The sequence below is a fragment of the Thunnus thynnus genome, chromosome 24, assembly GCF_963924715.1.
Source record: "Thunnus thynnus chromosome 24, fThuThy2.1, whole genome shotgun sequence".
NCBI classification, from domain to species: Eukaryota; Metazoa; Chordata; class Actinopteri; order Scombriformes; family Scombridae; genus Thunnus; species Thunnus thynnus.
Window position 1 is genome coordinate 3,354,229 of NC_089540.1, and position 19,558 is coordinate 3,373,786.

At 40.3% G+C, this 19,558-nt stretch overlaps 4 protein-coding genes and 3 non-coding genes across 9 annotated transcripts in view; 5 read left to right on the forward strand and 2 right to left on the reverse strand.

Annotated features, from left to right (window-relative positions):
- LOC137177344 (cilia- and flagella-associated protein 47-like) overlaps positions 1-1,185 on the reverse strand; it is a 72,280-nt gene extending 71,095 nt beyond the window's left edge. For 2 of the 3 annotated variants that reach the window (XM_067583551.1, XM_067583550.1), the window contains exons 1-2: positions 834-1,184; positions 53-210 (exon numbers count right to left, since the gene is read on the reverse strand). In XM_067583551.1, the coding sequence (XP_067439652.1) occupies positions 53-210; positions 834-977 (302 nt within the window). In that variant the 5' untranslated portion in view covers positions 978-1,184. Of the gene's footprint in view, positions 1-52; positions 211-833 lie in introns of all 3 variants that reach the window. The other variant, XM_067583552.1, reaches the window with a different exon arrangement.
- A 444-nt stretch (positions 1,186-1,629) lies between these two features.
- On the reverse strand, positions 1,630-6,359 carry nufip1 (nuclear FMR1 interacting protein 1). The gene is made up of 10 exons (XM_067583554.1): positions 5,948-6,359; positions 5,319-5,404; positions 5,105-5,209; positions 4,954-5,016; positions 4,792-4,868; positions 4,608-4,700; positions 4,279-4,460; positions 3,904-4,044; positions 2,568-2,839; positions 1,630-2,411 (listed from the first exon to the last, which is right to left on the reverse strand). Exons 1-10 carry the CDS (start codon positions 6,342-6,344, stop codon positions 1,890-1,892), a joined length of 1,938 nt encoding a protein of 645 aa, XP_067439655.1. The 5' UTR covers positions 6,345-6,359; the 3' UTR covers positions 1,630-1,889.
- A 993-nt stretch (positions 6,360-7,352) lies between these two features.
- Positions 7,353-12,176, forward strand: nop58 (NOP58 ribonucleoprotein homolog (yeast)). Its single transcript, XM_067583555.1, has 15 exons — positions 7,353-7,521; positions 8,024-8,100; positions 8,201-8,253; positions 8,574-8,698; positions 8,780-8,916; positions 9,125-9,189; positions 9,582-9,716; positions 9,847-9,992; positions 10,244-10,370; positions 10,554-10,717; positions 10,818-10,952; positions 11,059-11,120; positions 11,209-11,360; positions 11,442-11,572; positions 11,682-12,176. Exons 1-15 carry the CDS (start codon positions 7,477-7,479, stop codon positions 11,742-11,744), a joined length of 1,617 nt encoding a protein of 538 aa, XP_067439656.1. The 5' UTR covers positions 7,353-7,476; the 3' UTR covers positions 11,745-12,176.
- On the forward strand, positions 8,297-8,384 carry LOC137178143 (small nucleolar RNA SNORD70). The gene has a single exon (XR_010926737.1). It is a non-coding gene; the product is annotated as a small nucleolar RNA SNORD70 (small nucleolar RNA).
- LOC137178146 (small nucleolar RNA SNORD11B) lies at positions 10,056-10,139 on the forward strand. Its single transcript, XR_010926740.1, has one exon. It is a non-coding gene; the product is annotated as a small nucleolar RNA SNORD11B (small nucleolar RNA).
- On the forward strand, positions 10,404-10,486 carry LOC137178147 (small nucleolar RNA SNORD11B). Its single transcript, XR_010926741.1, has one exon. It is a non-coding gene; the product is annotated as a small nucleolar RNA SNORD11B (small nucleolar RNA).
- A 1,612-nt stretch (positions 12,177-13,788) lies between the features above and the next one.
- Positions 13,789-18,720, forward strand: wdr12 (WD repeat domain 12). The gene is made up of 13 exons (XM_067583556.1): positions 13,789-13,998; positions 14,341-14,435; positions 14,685-14,779; positions 14,906-15,012; positions 15,195-15,310; positions 15,405-15,559; positions 15,649-15,694; positions 15,779-15,864; positions 15,984-16,124; positions 16,989-17,094; positions 17,253-17,385; positions 18,119-18,191; positions 18,399-18,720. Exons 1-13 carry the CDS (start codon positions 13,958-13,960, stop codon positions 18,474-18,476), a joined length of 1,272 nt encoding a protein of 423 aa, XP_067439657.1. The 5' UTR covers positions 13,789-13,957; the 3' UTR covers positions 18,477-18,720.
- Positions 18,721-19,558: the final 838 nt, after the last annotated feature.

Below are 19,558 nucleotides of genomic sequence, written 5' to 3' on the forward strand. Positions count from 1 at the left end.
GTTTGGTCCTAAATCATTAACATGCTGTATATCATATGCATAGATTGCTTACACCAGCAGTGGGATTTTGATGGTTTCCACAGCATCTATATGAATCAGAAGACAGTCTGTGACCTCCTCTTCCTCCTCTGGAGTGAATGCCAGCACGCCACTTACAGACAGACCAGGAGCCACCACCATGGCTGGGCTGGTAACTTTGAACTTGAACAACTGCAGGAAAAAGGAGAAGAAGAGAAGAAAGTAAAACATCAAATCCATAGTATAAGAACTGCTTTGGTAATACCTTTTGTTTCAAATGGCAGGCATTTAGAGACACACATTTTAAGAGATAGACATATATATCTTACTACCCAAATGCTAATAGTCTCAGATAAGGCACAGAGGGTTAATGGAGGCACAAGATAGGACACGTTAAGAATCTCTTGAAACGTGAACAGAGACAAACCTGGTAAAATAAACATTATATTTGCACACATTCTCTTTTTCCCCACATTCTCTATGTTACCATATAAGAAATGCCTAATTACACTGAAATGTAAGAGACAGAGAAGATAGATAGATAGATAGATAGATAGATAGATAGCAGAAGTTATTAAATAGCAATTAACTTAATAGATAACTGAAGATGTTACTGGACGTGGTAGTATTAAACCAACAACGTCCATACCGAGTAATTAACGTTTGGTTAGCTAATAAGCAAAGGAATTGACGTTAGCTAGCTTAATTGATGATGACTAACCTTGCTAATAAGCACTTTTGTTAAATTCCAATTTCGCCAATGTTGCTAATTTTAATATCGTTAGTTATTAAAAACTCCTTAGAGGTAAGGTTACCTTCAACTTGGGCTTTTCAATTCTTATTTTCTTCGAGGTTTTCCCAATATTCGTTACCGTGACTGTTGTCTTGTAAACCTGCCCGACTTTCACGTCGTTAAACGCGACATACGGTGGGTCCACTCGAACACAACTTCCAGCCATGATATGACTTTAGTTACTTTTTACTTATTTACAGACGCCAAATACCACAAATATACTTTTCAAAGTAGTTTATCGCGGAATTTCGTCAAATTGCTGACTCGCATACCGATAGACAACTTCACCGTTGCTACCCAAATATTGCTAAAGACCAAACGGAGGTTAACAGTTCAGGTGGTTTCTAGGCGACGACTCCCTCCCATGGTTGCGCTCGTTTTATACCCTCGGGCAGTTCAGGTGGACGGAGCTGTTGTTGCATCTGTACAGTAAATCATTGTTTTTTGTTTATTTCATTGAAATGTATTTTTTTAATGGCATGAGTGTCAAGACAAATCATTATTATTTAAAAGGATAGAATGTTTCGTCCAAATGGGACATTTATCAGCTTATCTCCGCGTCTTTGTGGCTTTTGCTGTAGTTTTTCCGTTGAATTAAAACATGGCATACAACAAGTTACTACATGGATAGATATCTGATCTTCTGGCTTAATACTTATGAACCGTTTTATGTCGCCATTAAACTGCTGCTCATAATATTTGTGTTAATGCAAATATAATAGATTAAAGAGCTGTAAGTATTCAGCTTCTCACTCAACAACTGCACATTATACGACACAACAAAGCTTTAAAAAGAACTACAAATATGTAACTATCAATATAATTGATGTGATTTATTTTACAAGAAAAAAAAACTTTCTTCAGTACATTGTATGTTACAAAAATATGACTGGATATTGTTAATACTAACATCAAAACACATAAAAAATATGAAATTCCTTAAAAAAAACAAAAACAAGAAGTATCTCTGTGGACAAGATATTAATATCAATCTGAAATGTCTCAATTTTATGTTTAAGGTTCAATTTTATGTTTTAGAACAAAATAAGAATATCCATATTAGTGATTTGCTAGCATTTTATATAACAACACCAGGGCTCTCCCATATTTCATCATCATAAATATTAGAGGCAGATGTGATTTTCTCTGTGGCTGTCAGAACAACGCTGTGGCAGTCTCTGGAAGTTGTTTCTTCAGTATGTGGGGCTGCTGCACTCTGAGCCGAGTCCACAGGAGGATCCTTGGATGCTTCTGAGCAAACACGGTCACTCATTAAACGTTGGTCCTGAAAGTTTTGTGGCAAGCACTGGTCGACTACAGCACCTGTGGCAACAAAAGCTTTACTTGGTACTAAATCTTCCTGATTGCCTTCATGAGATGCAGCACCACCAACCAGAGAGGCAGACTGGGATGCAACCCTGACTTCCTCTGATGGCTTTTCCTGCCTTCCTTCATGCACTATAGTTGTGATAGCTGGCGTAGCCTTGATCCTCTCCTGATTCTGAGGTCTGGTCTCCAGCCCAAAGAAGTTGTTTCGGACAACATAGCGTACACACTGCAGGAGGACATTCCTCTCATGGCGGATATCTGGGGCCAGTAACTAAACAGAGTAGAAGAAAATAGAGAAGCTTGTGATTATTAGAAACTGCTGAAAAAATAAAAAGGTCTGTTAAAATCCTAACTTTGGATAGTAAAACTTAAAAAAAACATTCAAATTCAGAAATGTAAATCCTGTAAATCTCAGCTGGCTTCTTACCATCTCAAGTAGAGTTGGACGACGTTTCTGCGGTGTATCTTGGTGTCCTCCTCTACCTCCTCTTCCTCCCCTGCCTCCCCTTCCACCTCTACCTCTTCTGTTGTTAGGAGTGTGATGGGCAGAGCCAGGCTGGGGGACATTGTAAGTTTCTGCACCACGTGGGGAAGTTTCCGTGCCCCTAAAGGGTCCTCTGTCCTGGGACTTTGGAGGTATTGTGTTTAGTAAAGTTTGGTTTTCTTGCACCAGTTCTTTGGCTCTCTGAATAGGGGTGGCTGAAACACAAGAAAAATAATTATAGAACCACTATGGAAACAAGTTAGGGTATTTTATAAATTGGGAATTATAATACAGCCTTTCTTGGGTGATATGAATCACTTTGTTAATTAATGAGGGTATAAGCATAGTCTTGTTTTTACACACTGTAGAGACTGAATAAGATTTTCAAAACCTTTAAGAAATCCCCCAATGCTGTGATTTATGAAAAATGTTACCAACACACATCACATACTGCTAGACCTACTCCACTTCACAGGGAATTGAAAAACCAGAAATTTTTTTTAAAAAAAAGCTAACAAGGTGACTCAAAAATGTAGCATGAAATAGGTTGTGGTAGTAAATCTACAGATGTCCTGATGGACTGGACAACCATATAAAACCAAGTGCAAAGTGCTGCTCATGCCACAAGACTTTTGTCCCAGATGAGAGGGTGAACAAACACACAACTGATCTCAGATGAGGCGTACCAACTGCAAGATTAGTCCTAACGTAAGTGCTTCAGATATTCATTATAAACATGCAAGAAGTTAGTGGGGTTGTCAGGTGCAGATGTGATGCATTCTGCCTGAGAAACACAGACAGTGGTGTATATATCAAATAAAAGAGAGGGTGTGAAAATAGCATGGGTGGGTGGGGGGATGAGAAGGAATTAAACCATCCATAAGAAAGCTTGTGTTGCAGAAAAGAAACAAATGAACAATCGCAGTGACATCGGAGATTGAGTGAACGCGCCTCACAAATATCTAGAGAGCAACACAGTTAACTGAAAATAAGTAAATGAATAATAAAAAAAACCCTCTCTCTCTCCACTGGTTGCTGTGGCTTGTGTATATTTTGCACATATTTTATGCACTTTATTATGCCACTCCATCTCCTTTTCATGTCCAATAAAGCTGGTTAAATGACTCCTATCAAATGAATAAAAGCCAGTGCGTGTATGTGTGTCACCACTGCCTGCACATCTGGTTTTAAGCCAAGATGAATATCATACTCTCTGAACCACCTGGACTTCTGGCACAAATTGTGTTCTGTAGTGGGTTAAGGATGGAAGTAAACTCACCTTCTGGTTCCTCATCGCTTTCACTCTCACTCATGGAGCCATAGTTGGCCACTAGGGAGCCCAGAGCTGAGCTCATCTTTTTAGGGGCCACAACTAGGACATCAGTCCTGGACTCAGCAGCTGCATCCTCTCTGTCAGAATCTGGAAGTACATGAGAAAAGCATCACCATTTTCATTAGTTGTTTTTCTTTTCTTTTTCTCCCCCTAAAATACAGACAATATAAAACCAGCAGTGGTTTGAATTTGTCCTAGATGTCAGTGTAGCCCAAAATAACGACATGAATATGACAATGAAGGTACAGTGACATATCTTAGGTGACTGTTTGCAGTCTTTTTTGAATTCTGTGCACCGTCCCAGTCAGATTAGTCACTTACCGTGGTCACTGCTGGCCAGCGCTGCCAGTGGATCAATGTCCCTGCAGGGCTGGGTGAGGTGTGGAGGTCTCTCTGTAGCGCTGCTGTCTGATGGGTACGGGTCTCGTGGATGTCGCCCCTGGAACCCTCTGTGACCCCGCCCACGGCCACGACCTCGTCCTCTACCTCTGCCTCTCATTCGCCTGTCCATAAAAAATGAATGTTGACATAATTAGCTTAGGGAATGCAAATAAGTGCAAAAGAATTGTTTCTACTTGCAACTTGAAACAATACCAAAGTTACACCGAGTTACATTATGTACACACATTTACATCCATTTATGAATTTACCCAAATTGAGCAGTCTCTAGAACAGCTCCCATCTCCTCCCGCACCTCCATCACCTTTTTCTTCTTCTCTACGTTCTGAAGTGTTGGATAGTTTCTGGAAAGACAAATTAAAGCTTCCGTTGAACAACAGCAGGGATTAATAACTCAGGACTGTCAGTTTCTACTGTCTACTCATGAATACTGACTTGCGCCTCTCCTCTCTCCATTTTGCAATCTCATCTGGTGTGTCCAGCTTGATTCTTTTTGCTCCTGGCGCATGGTTCTGTAGTCAGGATATAAAACACTGATATTAGCAAAGGAAAATACGGACATGTTTGAAATGTCACACAGTGAGTTGTTTGACTTACATTTTTCCAGTGGATGCTGACTATTTTTTCATGAGCCATGAAGCTGCAGTCAGACACGGAACACTAAGAAAGTGTGAGAAAAATGCATTTAGTCATTAGCATAAGAATGTGAAATAAAGCAAAATATGCTTTATCAAATACATCAAATTACCTTGACATGTTGAGAAACATGTTCATCATATTTCTCCTGGTTTTTGAAGCCTCGGTCACAAGTGTCACAAAAATGGGAATACTCTGGTTCTTTCTTATTTTTCTGCTGTGTGTTAAAGACAGATCAGTTTAGAATACAGCTGTTCTCATTCAGTTGTATGTCCCACCAGGGCATGATCATGACTTGACCTGCTGATGTTCGGACAAATAGTTACCTTTTTTCCATGGTTGCCGTGGGGTCCGTAATTCTGCCTCCCACCTCTATGTCCACCTTGATGCCATTCACGACCAAAGTTTTGACCTGAAGACACCACTGAAGTTAGAGTTATGACAGCATCACATACACCAATACCTCAGACTGAATAATATGGGCATGATGGCCAAGTAGGTGCTTTAAGATGCAAGATGCATGATGGCACTATTAGATAAGTCTATCTGCCATTCTACCCTCTTTTCCCCTTAGAGGAGCACAATGGAAATGAGCTTTCAGCTTTATTGTGTTTTTATCCGTGATAAGTTAATTGTATGTCAGGACTGAGTGCCTGCAGTCTCGCATTTACCTTTATGGTTGTCAAATAACTTTATCTATCTATTCAGGAAATCATGCAGCCAATAAGACTGACAGAGATAACATTCAAACTATATATTGACATTACTGACACTAACTAAGACTGTCATTTTGTTTACTGGTTAAGTTATATAAATTATAATTATTTCAAGTAAATTCAAGGGGGACAAAAACATCATACAAAATCAACACATTTTTCTGGCTGTAGATGAAGACAGCAGATAAGTTTTTTTTAGTCCGATCACCATTACTTAATAGACTGTACAGACTACTCACCGTATGGACGTTTAGGTCCAAAGTTTCCACGGCCTGACTGGAAACCATACCCTGCCGCTGCCCCGTGGTGCCAGCCCGCTTGGCCGCTGTAGTCCCAGCTGGGCTCGGCGGGCGACTCAGTCCAGCTCCACATGCTGGGGTGGAAGCTGCTTGAGCCGGGCTGCTGCTGCTGCTGCTGCTGCTGGAAGGGCTGGAGGAAGTTTGGAGGAGGACAGCCGAAGTCCGGCGGAGGATAGTGTCCCGGTTCATTCATACTGCACGCCTGACGTCTTTCTTCGCGTCGACAGTGAAATAAATTTGAAGTGTGGCGCACCACGCAGCTCTCACATGTGCATGTTTTGCTGTAGTTTATACACAGCGATCCCGTCACTTCCGCCAGACCAGGAAGCACGTACATCTTCTTCTTCTTTGGTTTTACTGGCGGCCTACAAACCAACGTTAAAAGTGCATGTTGTCACCAAGTGTAAAGAAGTGTGTAACGTCACGACTTTAAACAAAACTGCAAGGACATACATATGAGCAAAGCCAACATATTAACGATAGTTATCATAATATAGTTATGATAGTTAAAAGCATAACACGGGTTATTTAGAAAAGCATTATTTTTGAAAGCCGACATGTCTTCTGGCTTGGGTTGCCAGGTTGAGCTAAAAGTCCGTGTGAAATGTATATCCCATTTGTAGAAAGACGTTATAAAATAGTAACAGAGAGCCACATGAAGACGACTATATAGTTTTAAAAATGTGTCACTTGGTTTTAAACATATGTTTACTGAATTTAAATCTAATTATAACTTTAAAAACATTGAAGTAATATTTTCTAACTTCAGATAGCCAGAACTTATACAAAGTGGTTTAAAACCAGCACAAATATAATAATTGCTTATATTTACAGATTTACATAGATGTATCAAAGGATTTTTAAAGTGGCATTTGGAGTAACCATTCCTGAATAATAATAAGGGACATAACATTTCAGATTAGATGTCAGTATACACACAGCAGATATGCTGGCAATATTATGGTGGATAGAGGACAATAAACCACACAACTCAGTCATATGCAATGATTCAGCAGCAGCTTTAACAGCAATAAGGAAAACCAAATCCAAGTCCGGACTTGATATACTTACAGAGATTTATTAAACATACAGAAGGCAGTGTGTGAGGTAGGTTTTATTTGGGTACCAGCTCACATGGTTGTGGAGGGAAACGAGGAAGCAGATTACTTTGGCAAAGAACGCTGCTCATGAGAACAGAGTAGAAATTGCCCTACAGTCTACAATGTGGACTGTCAGAATACATTTCAGTCATAAACAAGTCAGTCAGAAATGTGGCCAATAACAAACAGTAGAGGGCAGTAATACGTCATTGTAGCTTCTAGTCTGCCTAAAGAAGAAGAAGAACCGGGCGATTTCCTGCTGCCCTCTCATGTGTTGCAGACCGAGCAGCGTGGTGATTTCGGTAAAGACGTGAAGACTCTCCGCGTAGAGAGCACCTAAACTCAAAAAGACCCGAGCTAACTGCCAAAATGCTCGTGTTATTTGAGACCGCCGCTGGATATGCGATATTCAAAGTATGTATTCGTTTTTTTATCCTGTCAGTCAAAAAAAGAACATTTTTACGCACAAGCTACTTGAGGTAGCATAGGTTAGCCACAGAGCGAACGTTAGTTAAAACCCATGTTGCTTCTGTTGTAAGTTACTGGTTATGAGGAAAATGCAAATGTAATATTTTAATTTGTACTCCGGCATGTTAGCGCTCAAGGTTTTGAGCACGAGGGTCTTTGCAAATCCATAAGCTACCATTTAGATAGAAGTGAGTGTGAAGGCCCTGTAACCACGTGTGCACGCTGAGGCAAAGACACGAGAAGGACTGTGTTCTCGCAACGTCCACATGCATACCGGTGATTTAGTTAAGGAGGATGCTTTTATAATGTGATCGACTTAAGTGCAATATTTAAGATTGAATCCATAACGATAGAGACATTTTACGCACTAGCCTTTGCGGTTTTACACATCAGAGCTTTTTTTTTTTTTTTTACTGCTTGACAACTAATTTCAAGTGTTCTATTTCAGGTCCTCGATGAATCCAAGCTGCAGCAGGTTGACAGCCTGTATAAGGAGTTTGAAACTCCTGAAAAAGCGAATAAAGTGTAAGTGTTGATGGCTGGCACAGTTGTCTGATGTGACACATTGTAGGTCACGTCTGTTAGATGAAACATGTCTTTACTTTTTATTTTTTTGTTTTGCCAGTCTGAAGCTGAAGCACTTTGAGAAGTTTCAGGACACGACAGAGGCCTTAGCAGGTAATGATACATCTTGTCACTCTGCTGCACCAACATACACCTGAGATCTGTGGTCTGTGATGTGTTTCTGTGTCTGATTAAACCATGAGGCATTTCACAGTATTCGTCACTACCCCTGAGACCACAAAGTTTAATGTTGCCACAATTTTAGCCACCAATTTTCAACTTTACAGCGATAGAAAGTGGACATATTTGAACAGAATTAGCTTCGATGTTCTGTATTATTCCCTTTGAGACATATAAGTTGGACTGGTTTCATGCACAAGCTCATGTAGGTGTTACGGTGTATTTGATGCAGTGTTCTAACCTCTGTCACTCAGCTGCCACTGCACTTGTTGAGGGGAAAATCGGCAAGAGTTTGAAGAAAGTGCTGAAGAAGGTTGTTGCCAAGGAGGCTCATGAGCAGCTGGCTATCAGTGATGCAAAACTCGGTGGTATTATTAAGGTAAGTGACCCAACATTTCCATTATGTAGTAATTAAGCATTATTTGCAAGAGTTGTGTGTTTAACTGTCTTTGGTTTTCAGGAAAAGCTGGACGTGAGCTGTGTCCACAGCCCTGCTGTTGCTGAACTGATGAGATGCATCAGGAGCCAGATGGAGGGCCTTATCACTGGACTTCCTCCCAAGGAGATGAGTGCCATGTCTCTGGGGTTGGCTCATAGGTAGGTGGCACACAGATACAGTACAGGGTTAAATAAACACGACTGCTGCCCATGATTACACTTGCTGTCTGAAACTTTCCTGTAGATTTTCCTCAGCATTCGTCACTACCACTGAGGCAGCAGTCTCTCCCTTGAAGCAGGAGAATTGGAAATGGTTTGCTGTGTGAAGTAACTCACTAATATGTCGTGTTTTCTCTGTGTTCTCCAGTTTGTCTCGCTATAAGCTGAAGTTCAGTCCAGACAAAGTGGACACCATGATTGTGCAGGCCATCAGTAAGTGGTATTGTCTTATTTTTATAATGCAAAAATCATTATTTAGTGATGAATAGGGCTGTAACTAATGGTGATTTTCATTAATTAACTTGAAGATTACTTTCTCGATTAATTGCTCATGAAAAATGCCCATTACAACATCTTAAAATCTGCTTATTTTGTCCAAATAACAGCCCAAACCCCAAAGATATCTTCATTTACTGCCATAGAAGACAAAGAAAACCAAAACCATATTTGAGAAGCTGGAACCAGTGATTTTATTTTTTTGCTTAGGACATGACAATAAAATCACAATTAATTGACTGATTGTTTCAGCACTAGTGATGAATAAGTTCTGCTGTTGTGTATGTGGACATGTAGTCATTTGAAGTGTTTTTTCTTTGTCTCTTCAGGTCTTCTGGATGACCTGGACAAGGAGCTTAACAACTACATTATGCGCTGCAGAGAATGGTACGGCTGGCACTTTCCTGAGTTGGGAAAAGTCATCGCAGACAACTTGGCCTACTGCAAAACTGTCCGCAAAATAGGTAAATATAATCTACACTGGTACATAACTTGTTTTTTTTTTTAAAGTGCTAATTATAGCAGCAGGTTCAAAAGTGTCAGTGCCAGTGTTCCTGTGTATCTAAATGTCGGGTCCACACTATTTGTCTCCAGGTGATCGCACAAATGTATCCAGCAGTGATCTGTCAGACCTCCTCCCTGAGGAAATCGAGGCCGAGGTTAAACTGGCTGCAGAGATCTCCATGGGAACAGAAGTGTCAGAACAGGACATTGGCAACATTAGGCACCTGTGTGATCAGGTATGTTTCTTTCTTCTATCATTATGTTATTGTTTTTCACTGCTAAATAGTGGAGAGATAAAGTGGCTGTAGTGATGATGATGACATTTGTCTTTATCCAGAAACAATACATGTGGGTTTTTAGTCACTACCTCATCTGAACAGTCACAACAACTCCTCTGCACTACAGGAAGGCTCTATAGCACTTTGAACTATTTTCTGATGACCGGCTGGCAGTTGTAATAGAAATTTTTACTCCTCCTTTTCTACAGGTGATTGAGATTTCAGAATACCGCGCTCAGCTGTACGACTACCTGAAGAACCGAATGATGGCAATCGCTCCCAACCTGACAGTAATGGTGGGCGAGCTGGTCGGCGCCCGTCTCATCTCACATGCCGGTAAGTCATGGAGAAGGGACTGAATGAAAAGCAGCCAAGCGGTGATGATCACGACATAATGTCACTTTCCTGAAAAAGACTGATGTTTTTAAGTCACTACCTCATCTGAGCTTGCATTAAGAGACCCAATGAGCAGGTACCGGTGAGAGCGTCATGTTTACTTATCTTTTCTGTGTTTTTAAGGTTCCCTTTTGAATCTGGCAAAGCATCCGGCTTCCACAGTGCAGATCCTCGGAGCAGAAAAGGCTCTGTTTAGAGCCCTAAAGACACGTAAAGACACCCCTAAGTACGGTCTCATTTACCACGCTTCTCTAGTGGGCCAGACCACTGCCAAGAATAAGGGCAAGGTAAGTCCAGAGGGACCGGCAGCTTGGCTAAGTAATAACTAACACAATCCTAGTGTCAAAAAATAAACATGGGCTCTGGTTTTCTGTAATATCTGTCCAGATCTCCAGAATGCTGGCAGCTAAAGCAGCTCTGGCTATTCGCTATGATGCTCTGGGAGAGGACACCAATGCAGAAATGGGTGCAGAGAACCGTGCCAAGCTGGAGGCCAGACTGCGTCAGCTGGAGGAGAAGGGAGTAAGTACAATTATGATTTGTGGACAGAAAGAAAAACATAGAATATCACAACCATTTAAACAGGTCAGTGTTTATGTATCTAATATCTGCTGTGGCCTCTTTTTAGATCCGAAGAATCAGTGGAACAGGCAAAGCAATGGCAAAGGCAGACAAATACCAGCACAAGAGGTAAAGAATCACAAACTACTCTTTTACCAAGATAAGTTTTCCAAATGTAAAAGTTATAGGTGTTAAATACCCACTTTTCCCCCCACAGTGAAGTCAGAATATACGATCCGTCTGGAGATTCTACGATTCCATCCACCTCAAAGAAGAGGAAATTTGAAGAGACAGAGGATGGTGACGCAGAAGAGCCCGTAACACCGGCGGTTAAATCCAAAAAGGCCAAAAAGGAAGCAGTAGCAGAAGGTAGGTTTAATTAAAGTGAACCTAATCTTGTGGCTCAGTGTCATTTTGATGCTCAAGGTGTTTTGTTCGCATGTTCTTCAGAGGAAGAAGCAGAAACGTCAGCAGCAGCAGAAGAGACTCCCAAGAAAAAGAAGAAGAAAAAGAAGGACAAGAAAGAGGAGTCCGAGGCTGCAGAACCAATGGAGGAAGAGGAGGAGGTAACAGTAACAGAGGTAGGACATGTTCAGAAACTTGAAGCCAAGTCTAAACAATTCATAGGAGGTTTTGAAGTTTTCCAAGGTTCTGTTGTTGAATATCTTTTATTTGTCTCCCTCTCTCCAGTCAACAGAAAAGAAGAAAAAGAAGAAAAAAAAGAAGGCAAAGGAGGAGGAGGAAGATGAGTGAAAGGATGGAGTGTATATACTTTTGTTCTAGTTTTGACATCATTTTAGTTTCATGTCGTTACATTATATCTGACAAAGGCAATACTGTATTGAGAATTTATGTTAAAGAACAAAATCATCGGGTCTCCTTTTATAACTGCAAGTGAGCTGTGATTCAAAGTCCAACATTTTATCTCAGACAGAAAATGATTGAAAATGTAAATCTTTTTTTTTTTTTTTTTTAAAGATGTTTAAGTTTGTAATCTACTACCCTGGGTTGACCGTTTTTATTTTTGATGTTTTATTTGTGAACACATCTGTATCAGACATGTATCAAGTTCAACACAGCTATAAGTTGATGAGGAAAGATTCTCCAGTTCTCATGTGACAAACCTTCTTATTGTCTAAGACTGTGAATTTCTGCCCTGGTGAAATAAACATGTTTTTCCTGTAATGGTATGAATTATATTGGATATAAAAAAAAAAATCTTATTTGATTCAATGCAAGACTGAATGCAACAATTAAATTCATAACAGTACATTGTTTTCTGAGGCTGCATTACAGTTTTTTGTGATCACATTTTTATTTTCAGTACTGGAGGTCAGATTGAATATATACATACATCTGTAATACTGGACAGAGAATGTTTTAACATAATCATACACACAACATACTCTTTTACTATCCATGTACATCATGACCTTCATGAACTGCCCAACAAGTGCTCTTATTTACCCCTCCAGTCTGAATTTTCTCCTCCCTTCCCCAACCCTGGATGGCACATGAGTAAGAACCCAAAAAGAACAAAAACTACAGGAAAAAAAAGTCAGTTATAAGTGCCATATACTACCACAGAAAAACAATATAGACCATATATTGATGGTATGAACATTTGTATACAGACATTGGGAGAATCCATTAGGTTTATTAGATTTATTTGGAGGCTTCCACTTTAATACTAAACTTTTTAGTGGCAGCGAGACTGAAAAATAGAAATCTTTCCTGAGATTTGGTATCATTCATTAATCATCTTCATCATTTAGAAGCTAAACATCAGGTACACAAGGAATGCAACTTCCAGTTACATCAGGTAGCTAATGTGGAACTCTAGGTAGTCCCACATTGTATGTAGATACTGTAGGTTCATTATTATTACATGGGGGCAAATGAGTGTGAAACAGCTGGAATTAGAAGCATTTCCTGAGTCAAATAAAATCTATGAATGAATTTAAAATGAATAATTTGATGCTTACAAGAGAAGGCCACATTTTCCCATACTCTCTTCCAATTAATTGATTCCTGCCATTTCTTTAAGTCGTTCCAGACCTTTGTCACACCTGACCAAAATGATGCTGCAGTACAGTAAAGGAAGACTATAACTTTGAAAGGAAATAAAATCTTTCCTCTTACAAATGAAAAGTTGAACTACTGTGGAGCTGTTGAAGCTGATTTTCTGACTTTATTACTCCTTTCTACTTGTGCTGTTTTATTTAATATACCACAAATAAAGATTTCAATGAATGAATAGAAATTCTATGGGTTCCTGTACTAATCACCTTGTAGCCACAGCAATTGTCAATAAATGTTCCATTATGTCGCTATAAAGGTGAATGTCACAGGAAGTGAACTATTGAAATATAAAGCACTTGTCAAACACATTTATTGAAGGTGTAACCTAATTATTTTTGATACCAAAGAAAATATTTAAAATTAAACTATGAATTTTGTGAATCATTACTACCTAACCATCTCTAGCTTTAAGAATACATTGTGGTTTTGAAAGATATTATAAGTCTTACACCCATAATTCAAATCTTATCTGCACACATCATCCTTTCATTAGAAGACTACTTGCTTGTGCTTTATGTAAAATGACATTATACACAGTCTTGGCTATGAAAGAAAATGAAGTTATAGACCCTGGAAACACCAGCATAACCCAGAACCAATAGCCACACTGGTTCAGGGTATGAGAAGCTCCAGGTGCCAGGTTGTTAGGTTCCCCAGTGGAAAAGGACTACAGAGATATAGCACATGGGGGTCAGGCATTACTAGTGGAGCACCGTTCCGGAGCATCGATTGACTTTATCGGCGCTCCACTGGAATGCCTCGGCCCGTACCACATGGCATGACTGCACGAGTCAGATGTGTTATGAAGGAACAGATTAACTTTTTAGCCACATCTTAAATGCCTACAGCTAGTGGTCTTTAAGAGAAACACACAACTTAGAAATATGTCGCAGTTACAAGCCAGGTTCTTCACAGAGAACAAAAGGTAAGCACGGAGTCCCTTTAACGAAACACAGGAAAACTAAAAAGGACAACAATAGCTAGCAGGCTGCTAACTACCTGTAACTTACAGTAAACAGTGTTTTGAGACGCTACTTTGCTTTTTACCCACACAGGTAAAGTTAGGCTCAGTCCTATCACTCTTCACAGTTTGCAGCTAATGCTTCTAGCTTGTTGAGTAACTATGTTAAGTTATACCGCTTTCTTCATATTTGTATACCTATTATACAATACAGTGACAAATGAATCGATTAAATATAACATTCCTGTGTAGATTTGACTGATGAGTGTAATATATGATACTAATAAAGTCTTCATATCTTTGCAGGTATGTTGTAGATGATGTCCCATTCTCCATCCCAGCTGGCTCTGAAGTGCAGGACCTCAGCAATGTCATCAACAAGCTGCTGGAAGCCAAAAATGGTAAAATATACTATATTTTAAACATTAACAAGTGTGTTTTACTATTTCCACTAAATCCAGCTGAACTTCCATTTGCAGCTTGGCTGTATAAACTGTACTCACTATATACTTATTCTTTCTCTTAAGATACTAACTGCAAGGCACAGCTTTAATCATGTTAGCCTATCTTCTATGTATTGTCTTTTTAAATTGTTTATAGCAAATGTTTCACAATATGTTGAATGCTTATGATGTTTTTTGTTTCCACAGCATCTCACAGCAAAGTGGAGTTTGACTTCCTGGTCAGGGGTCAGTTCCTGCGAACGTCGCTGTCCACTCACATGGAGACAGAGGGCATATCAACGGTATGACCGGCCTCAGTGCTTAAACCTGAAGAGAGATGCTGTCAGTGTGCAGCATTTAAACACTGATGATACTTTCTGTGCAGCAAACAGAGATATTTGATATTAATGTGTGCGTGTGTGTTTCAGGAAGAAGTGGTGGAGATAGAGTATGTGGAGCGAATCACAGCCCCAGAGCCTGAGGAGTGCATGATGCACGATGACTGGATTAGCTCCATAGATGCAGATGCTGAATGGTAAGATTCCACTGTCATTTAGCCACCCAGATCAAAGTTTTTACTTCAGTCTGTGTCTGATTGACGTTTTCTAATATCATTGTCTCTATGCTGGAAAAATACTGTACAGTTTTGGTTTCATTGTAAGCTTCAAACACACTACAGCCTCCCATCAACCTTGTTTTGGTTCTGTATTTTTGCAGGATCCTGACAGGGTCATATGACAAGACGGCCAGGATCTGGTCTGTGGAGGGCAAGGCGGTGATGACAGTGGCTGGACACACTGATGTGGTCAAAGATGTAGCCTGGATCAAAAGAGGTGAGCAGGGCTGGATGGCGAACATCCACTCTGTCATTCATAATCTCAAGCTTTCTTAAAACCTGTGTGTGTGATTTTTTTTATTTTTGTGCAGAGGGTCTGACCTCGCTGCTTCTGACGGCCTCTCTGGACCAAACCATCCTGCTGTGGGAGTGGAACTCTGAGAGGAACAAGGTGAAAGCCAGACACTGCTGTCGGGGACACACAGGGAGCGTTGACACCCTTGCTACAGACCCCACCGGCTCAAAGGTAAAGTTGGAGGGAATAGAAAAAAAAAAGTAGGAAAACAGCACACAGGCTTTAATTTCTGTTAAAATGTCTGTGTTGCTTCCTTTTAGTTCTGTAGCGGCTCCTGGGACAAAATGTTGAAGATATGGTCAGCAGGTATGTTCCCCTAGAGTGACTCTTAAGCACAACTGAATAAAAAGCTAATCTTTGTCAAGTTTCAACATTTTCCTGTGCTGTCAGTGCCCACAGACGAGGCGGATGAGGTGGAGGAACCTGCCGACAGGCCGAGGAAGAAACAGAAGACTCAACAGCTGGGCCTGACCAGGGTGAGTACGGAGTAGTATGACCTCATAATTTACAAAACCTAATGTATTAGTCAAAGTTAACATGTTGAATGGTACTTGTGAAGGCATATCAAAACATCCATCTCTTTACACCAATGCAGACTCCCCTGATGACGTTATCTGGACACAACGAGGCAGTGTCCTCTGTCCTGTGGAGCGACAGTGAGGAAGTTTGCAGTGCTTCCTGGGACCACTCGATCCGCATGTGGGATGTTGAGACCGGAGAGATGAAGACTACGCTGGTGAGACACACTGAAAGACACACTTATAAAGGCAGAAATTGTAGTGGGTCAAAAACTGAGCTCTGAAATAGGGTTAGTTTCATTTTCTATTGTCTTTCATATGTCCGTTCACATGTCCAGGTTTATAAGTCAAGTGAACATATTAGGACTCTAGCTTCTCTGAAGTAAGAGAATGGGAACTGGTACACAAATCTGGGTGAAAATAAGTTTGAACTCGTTTGAACTTGTTCACTTGTTAAAAATGGGGTCACTCCTGTGTTCCTGTTCCTGATCCAGAGATCAGTTTACTGCAACATTTCCTACTTCTGCTGCTTCTGTGGTTTCCACCTGCGAGGAGGCTTTTATGCTGAGTCAGCTATAGGAAATGCAATTTTCTTGGAGGAGAACTTCATTAGCGGTGCTGTTCTTCAATAAAAGCTGGTTTACACAAGGAGAAGTGGAGATATTCTGTGATATTTGGTCATCAGTTTTAAATATTGAAGGAGGAAATAATGCAAGCAGAAACAGCCACAGTGAGATATCAGGTGGCTCTATGAGAACCAGCACTCATCCATTTACCTTGCCCTCCTATGCTGTAGAAAAACACAGCTGGAGTATCCTCATCTCTGTGGAGACAAGGCTTTACTCTCCTCATCATTTCATGAAGGCTCATCTTTTGAGCTGCCTCAAGCAAGGAAATTAGATTTTTGCCAAAGGATTGCTTTTCTCTAAAAACTGTTCAACTCAGCGTTTTTAAAATGCTTTCAATCTGAAACAACTGGCAACAGCAAGAGTAAAACTGTCAGTAATTGCAAATAAACAGTAGATGCTGTTAATGTGGCATTTCCTTTAATAAAGTGACTGATGTCTTTGTCCTCTCTACAGACCGGCAGTAAAGTGTTCAACTGTATTTCCTACTCACCTCTGTGTCGACGGCTGGCCTCAGGCAGCACTGACAGACACATCAGACTGTGGGACCCTCGCACCAAAGGTACCACAGACGTCTTCATTTCAAAGATCACTTTGTCCATGTCTAGTAAAGAGCACTACACAGCTGTTGTTTTATTTCCTCTGTCTGCAAGCTCATTCTTCTCTGGCCTGGCTTTTCCTCTTCACACTCACAGTACACACGCCTTCTTTTCTCTCCAGACGGGTCGCTGGTGCTGCTGTCTCTGACCTCCCACACTGGCTGGGTCACCGCTGTGAAGTGGGCGCCTTCGCATGAGCACCAGCTGGTCTCCGGTTCCCTTGACAACCTGGTCAAACTGTGGGACACCAGAAGGTCTGTAAAACACGTAATTCACACTGTGTGTATATTTTGTGTAAGTTGTGTTCCAATCAGAAGTCGGTATCACATTCCCACTGGGAATAAATCCCATGAAAATAAATAAATTTAAATTTAAAAATGAAATATGTAATAATAGATGTGATATGCTAGAATATGCAGGTTTACATTGGCCACTATTCACCTCCTTCAGACCAGTAAAATGTGTAAAAAAAGAAAAGAAATGTCATCCAAAATGTCAGGCAGAAATAGAAACACTAATTAAATGGCATGTGTGATCTATAAAATGTGTGGCTGTCACAGGCGGTTGCCATGGCTACCATGCTATTTGCGCAGGCATTTCTCCATCTTTACTCAAGCAGAGCAGACGGCTGATGCACTATTTACTCCACACTAACCTGTCCACCTTTACTTTGCACTGAATAAAACACAGTTCTTCTTTTGTGCCTTTGCTACATCAACAAAATTTTGACTTTCCGTTGCTAATGAGAGAATAAGCTGGATCTATGTCACTCTAGTAGACATGTAGAGCAGGACATCCTGTTCATTCCTCAGCTCTCTGCCAGTGACGCCTGTCTGGAACAAGCTTCCTGCCTTTGTCAGAATTAAATACTTTGGAGCAGTTTCTTCATATTTTGTTCAGGCATGCAAACAATTGGGATGAACGCGTGTCTTTAAAGGCATTCAATGAATAGAGTTAAGATGTGAATGTTGCTGTATTGTCTTGCAGCTGTAAGGCTCCTCTGTATGACCTGGCGGCCCACGAGGACAAAGTGTTTTGTGTGGACTGGACAGAAAGCGGGGTAAGACACGACAGCTGTTTTCCAAAAAAATTATGCATAAACAAAGAATCTTCAGTGCTTGAATCAGAGGGAAATTGAAGATTGAATTAAGATATATTAAAAAAAAGCAGTGACTATACTATATTCAAGATGAATATATACACAACACACCTCATGCATGAAATCAGTGTCTAACTGGCTCTTTCTGGTGTCTGTTTCTATTTCCAGCTGATGTTGAGTGGAGGAGCAGATAACAAGTTGTACACCTACAGATACTCAGCCTGTCAGACAGATGCGGGGGCATAGTAGGCTCAACAGACTGCAGAGATCAGCCGCATCCATCACCGCAGACACACTGAATGGACAGACATACGAACAGTGTCAGAGTGTGACAGGCTGACGAAAGCTGCAGTGATTTTAAAATTTGTCCTGTATAAAACCTCGCCTGCTTTGTTCTCTGCTGTCTGGTTCCTCAATTTTTACACATATTTTCATATTGTCTTTGTTTTCCTGTAACCCAAGAAACTATAAATTAATTTTGTCTCCTAAAGTGTTGTCTCTTCATGTCAGTGTTTCATTCAATAGTACTGAATGGTATATTTGTGATATTTTGATGGTGGTTCTTAGTTTTATAACCAAGAGGAAGGCAACTTAAGAATTCAAAAAGCACAACAGTGAAATATGGAAAACCAGAGAGGCTACTTTTGCTTTATCTCCAGTTTGGCTGGCTAGATTAGTGATAAGATAAGAAATCAGGTGTTATTATATCATTATATTTGGGGATTTCCATACATACACATGTCGCATTCTGCATTTACAGTCTGCAACTGTTGTACATCATCAACTTCCTCATGTTTTTGGATCTTAAGAATAACCAGACTTTTTCCTCCCCAAACTGGTTTACCCAGAGAGGAGAGAAAACAAAAGAGCTGTCACTCTTTGTTCATGTTGTACTACAACACATCACAAATGGGGTGACAAGCTTTTATCGGAGAAAAAACTGATATATGTCACTATTGCTGCTTTCTTTACAACTTTTAAAGTCTAGTGGTAGTAAAGTCAATAACCTGACTTCACAAACCAGTCAGGATGGAGAAGTATGGTGATATTCAATGCAAAGAAGACTGAATAGTAGTAATGTATATCCAAATTTCTTAAACAAATCTAAATGATTCCTCTGCTCTAAATACCTGCAACACATTGAATTTGAGGCTGGAGAACATGTTTCAGGCCACTGGTTCCCTACCTGTGGGTCCTGATCCCCACTAGGGGTCACCAAAGCCTCACAGGGTTCGCAAGTCGTTCTTGGTTTTAAGGGGTGTAAAAAAACTAGTATATCTCAGCATTGCATTCATTTCTGTGAAGAAAATAACTAAATGTAGTAGAAT